This window comes from Barbus barbus, assembly GCF_936440315.1.
Source record: "Barbus barbus genome assembly, chromosome: 43".
NCBI lineage: Eukaryota > Metazoa > Chordata > Actinopteri > Cypriniformes > Cyprinidae > Barbus > Barbus barbus.
This window is the reverse complement of record NC_136721.1, coordinates 21,547,531-21,552,239: the sequence shown is the minus strand read 5'-3', so window position 1 is coordinate 21,552,239 and position 4,709 is coordinate 21,547,531. Positions and strand designations below refer to the sequence as shown.

General features: G+C 38.2%; 1 protein-coding gene across 1 annotated transcript; it reads right to left on the bottom strand.

Annotated features, from left to right (window-relative positions):
- Window positions 1–1,443: 1,443 nt before the first annotated feature.
- Window positions 1,444–4,399, bottom strand: LOC306862794 (proteinase-activated receptor 2-like). Its single transcript, XM_079405790.1, has 2 exons — window positions 4,247–4,399; window positions 1,444–4,136 (listed from the first exon to the last, which is right to left on the bottom strand). Exons 1-2 carry the CDS (start codon window positions 4,311–4,313, stop codon window positions 3,067–3,069), a joined length of 1,137 nt encoding a protein of 378 aa, XP_079261916.1. The 5' UTR covers window positions 4,314–4,399; the 3' UTR covers window positions 1,444–3,066.
- Between the last annotated feature and the right edge of the window lie 310 nt (window positions 4,400–4,709).

Sequence of the window (4,709 nt, the reverse complement as noted above, 5' to 3'; positions counted from 1 at the left end):
TACAACAGGATGCCATTGGTTGGAGCAAAGCACACAATCTCAATCAGCACAGCAATAGTCATAATCATATCCAGACTAATGTGCATATTATTGTGGCATTTCCTGCGGTCCTCCAGGTCAGATAATTCAAGGGAAAACTAATGAGGAGGATGATGATGATGTAGAATGAGGGCATGATGTGTGTTACCACCAGGCCTTTGAGGAAGAGAACAACATCATATGAGATAATATGTAGTTTCATTGAATATATCTACATTCAGATGAGTGATGTTGGCAGGCTTGAAAAAAATTGGTATTTGTTTATACATCACTATGTCAGTAGAAAAGCTGTGTTACAAAACCTGCAACAATAACAGAAAACCTTCAGTAAAAGTTCTTGTGAGGCACACTGTATAAAAAGCTTTGAAGGCTTTAAGTGAAACAAACAACAAAGACTATCAAAGACATATGAATAAACACTAGCTGTCACATAGAGAATGTATCACAGTTTCTGTGTTAAAGTGTAAAATGGAAATTCTGTCTGCATTTACTCACCCTCCACCATCCTCATTTCACAGGCTATGCTTATTGCAGATAGTACTGTCAAGTTTTCTACAACAGATGTTTTTGACTGTAAAGGTAATAATGAAGCACTCTTCTTCACAATTTTCCCTCACTATTTGACATTTTCCCCTCAAATGCTGAAACATGCAGTGTTTCTGTGACTGCCCAAAGCATGTGATTATGAGGCACGCGATTGGGTGTTACCAAGCATCTATTAACTTGGTATAATTTCACACTGTACAAATTTGACAGTGCAGAATCACCTCACAAAAATTTGAGGACCACCCTTAGGAGGTCTAAAAGGTTTACCATTACTGTTTAAACTAGTAGTTCTCAGAGCAATTAAATGTTATATAAAAAATGTGTTGTTTGCTATGTCTCCTCTTAATCAAATTATCTTGTGGTCTATATGATCAACTGTATTTGAAATTACTCTATAATCAGATTTTGGACAATTACCACAATTGGACTTAAACCAAAGTAAAAATGCTTCTGTGCATTCTGTGTTTTACAGTATATGCTCAGCCATTCATCCTCAGCTATTCCAGAATCCCCTGCCCAGTTTCTGTTAAGGAATATAAAAACCCAAACAATTAATATAGTCCTAATGCATTTTCAGAAAGCAGACTTATGTTTTATGAATGTGAATGGATTGCATGCAATGACATACATACGTGCCAAAAATTTTGAAGGCAGGGTAGGTGGTTTGGTTCAAAAACATTTTTTGTTATGCTAGTTGAAAGTTTCCTCCCATCCTGATAGCAACCACTAGGTTAAGTCGTCTAAATGTATTTTTATGTATTTATTATATCCACTGTGAAAGGTGCTGGACTATAAAATGTTCATCCAATCATATCCCATGGTAAGTAAATATTACACTACATTCAGTGCATTTTTGTTGACTGTGTTTTAATATATGATGTTCATGGAAAGATAATTTACACGTGTTTTAATTTTTAACTCCTTTAGTCCTCACATTTATACATATTTTAAGTACAGCAGATTATAAACGGGGAAGTTACACTTATCAGCATTGCTACAGAATGCACATAGCAACAAAAATCATGACTGATTGCTATGCTAATTTTACAGACACTTCATTTTTGAGATACAAACTAAATACATTTCAATTGTTGTGTTAAAAAAAACTATGTTTTCAAGCTTTAGGGCTGCAATATGACATGCTATATGTTATAAATATGTATCTATGTACATGCAAAGACCAACATTAAAAACAAACATCCTTCCAGTCATTTAAAAGTAGCACAGACTATGCATTTATAAATGAATCTTTTGTACAAAAAAAAATCACCATCAATTCACACCTGAATGTTTGTGTTTGATGGTGTGGTTGAGCTTTTTGTCTTCCTACAACAGATCAGAGAGCGGATCTGCTGTCTGCATTGAGACGAGCCATAGTAGTACAGCAGAGGGTCCAGAAAAACACTGGATTAACGTTTTAATGTTCATATTTGTGGTGTTAGTGTCATTGAATTCAATGACATTATGCATCCTCATATTATATAATGCCGATTATTCAGCAGAAGTGTGCTATACTTTTCTAAGAAATCTGACTTGTAGACAAAAAAGAAATAAAAATTAAGTCCAATAAACATCTCACGCTCCCCTCTTCAATAAGAAAAATCTGTTTTTCAAACCTGAAGAGACTCAAAGAATCAAAGGTCTAAAGCTAGTTAAACAGGTTTAGAGGGTTTCCACAGATACAGATGATATTGTGAGTGGTATGCTAAACATTTATTCAGAAGGCATTGCGCCTAAAGGGGTAAAGTGGGCTACTTGTGTTAACATCTGCATTTCCTTGTAAGAGGTACAGTGACATCTGATAAACAAAGTGGGAATGAAGATTCAGACTCAGACTGAACTGACTGGGAATTCAAGAACACCACTTTTGAGATAATGAAGTTACAGTTGAATTTAGAAAACAAATCTTTCGAAAAATATCATTCCAACATCTGCATCACAGACAAGAATCGTGACCTAATTATGGCTATATAACACAGTGAGGTATAAAAATAATAAGTAATTGTGACTAACTGACAAAAAAACATCACTAATTAGGTTTGATACAAAATTAAAAAATGACTATTAAAAATAGAACAAATTCTGGCTAAAAGATTAAGTTAAAACGTACTTAATTTCAAAGCATAGTTTTGTTTTACCAATTTCAGGTTGGCAAATTCACATTACATATTTCACAAAGCCCATCTGAACAATATTAAAATGTAACAACAGAATGATGAAACTGCTTTGGCATCATGAACCTGAGTTTTAGACTGAACACTACAGAAACAGACTGTTCTGTTCAAACTCTTTGTGGCTCCTTCATCTTTGGGGTTTTACGAAGTTCTCTGAAGCAAAATATCTTCAGAAACACTTCAGTTTGCTCTCAGACAGTTTCAGTATCATCCAATGGAGAACACGGAGCATGAATATGAAGTATTCTGTATATTCCACAGATAAAACCATAAACTCGTGTCCATCATGGTCCATGTCCATCTGCTCTCAGCAGTTGCTGGTCCTTTGAGAGTACTTCATTGAGCTGAACGAGACCTTCTTCCTCTCCACCGTACGACTGCTACGGCATAGTAACGTGTTCTTGACGTCCTCCCTGAACTCATCCGAGACGTAATAGTAGATGAAAGGGTCCAAGCAGCTGTTGAGACTGGCCAGGCACAGTGTTGTGATGTAGAAACCGTAGCCGTTATTAGCCCAGCCGTTTCGCAGGAGAGCGTAATGCACGACCAACATCACGTTACTTGGGATGAAGCAGACCAAGAACGTTATGAGCACCGTTACGATGAGAACCACGGCTCGTTGGCGGTTTTTTCCAGCGTTGCCCTCGATTGTGTAATTCCTAAGTGAGCGAAGGAGAAGAATATAAGCTGCGATGATGACCAACATTGGAATGAAGAAGACAAGACCTGCCATCACCATAAAATAATAATAAGGCAGTTGAACATCCAGGAACACATTGCCCGACTTAAAGTTCTCCATGCTGACAAGATTGACGTCGTGGCAGGTGGTGATGTTGAGGTCTGAGAGTTCAACGGTTTGCTGGTACAGGTACAAAGGTGTACTACTGACCCAAATGAAGATCCAGATACACACGGATACGATGATAGCAAACTTGTTGTTTTTTCTTAGATGGGTGAGTGGGTCATCGCAGACCCAGTACCGCTGGATGCTCAGACAAGCGATGAAGAGGATGGAGCAGTACATGTTGCCGTAGAAGAATCCCACCATAACTTTGCACATCCCTTCACCAAAAGTCCAGTTATTTCCTTTCAAATGGTAAGCGATCTTGAGAGGCGTCCAGATGACAAACATCAGGTCAGCCAGCGCTAGGTTGCCCATGTAAATGAGAGCAGGGTTCATTTTCTTTGACCTGAACAGCAAGACATATATCGCCATCGCATTGGTTGGCAACCCCACAGCAAAAACAATTATGTAAATAATTGGCATGAAGATAGTTGTGAGACCGCTCTGTAGTGTATCTGCAGTGATCGGATCAATGAAGAATTTGCCTGAATCTTCATCCTGCACGACTGTTAAACCACGTCCTTTGCCTCGAGCTGAAACAAAACACATTGATTGTGAATTCTAAATTCTAATTCTAAAACAAATAGCCCAAGCTAGCCTGCAAATTTTGTTCGAAAAATACAGACGAATTAAAGCGACTCACCTGGCTCCGCCGATGCAAAAATTAGGCCAATACACGCGAAAAATAACAAACTTCCAAAGCCAGCCATAATTCGTGTTTTTCAAATTTCTAGGTAGGCTATTTCCCAAGGTGAAAGAAGTCTGGCGTCGTTTGAGCTCTGCTGTTCCTCTCACTGAAACGTTGTTGGTTAATAAAAGGAAGGACACACCTTAACAGAGAGCTCGTGGTGTCTCCTTACCTGCATGACGTCACACGCTCGACGAATTCCGGGCGGATCCTGCTGCCGCGCGTGAGTTTCGAGTTCTGACCGAAATCAACTTCGTGAGCTGAGCGTGGGAGCACAGAGAGACAGACTATATATGGATACAGACATTACAGTTTTAACAACAATAGCTGGGCTACTGCTATTTAAAGAGTATTTAACAAGTCTTAACATGTTGCCAAATGAAGCTACTATTTCTTTTGATGCGTCATCTTTATTTCA

Bases quoted from the DNA above. Each gene is read 5' to 3' on its own strand.
- LOC306862794 (XM_079405790.1), bottom strand. From the start codon at position 4,313: ATGGCTGGCTTTGGAAGTTTGTTATTTTTCGCGTGTATTGGCCTAATT. The intron at 4,137-4,246 runs GTGAGTCGCTTT...GTTTTGTTTCAG, and splicing joins TTTTGCATCGGCGGAGCCAG to CTCGAGGCAAAGGACGTGGT.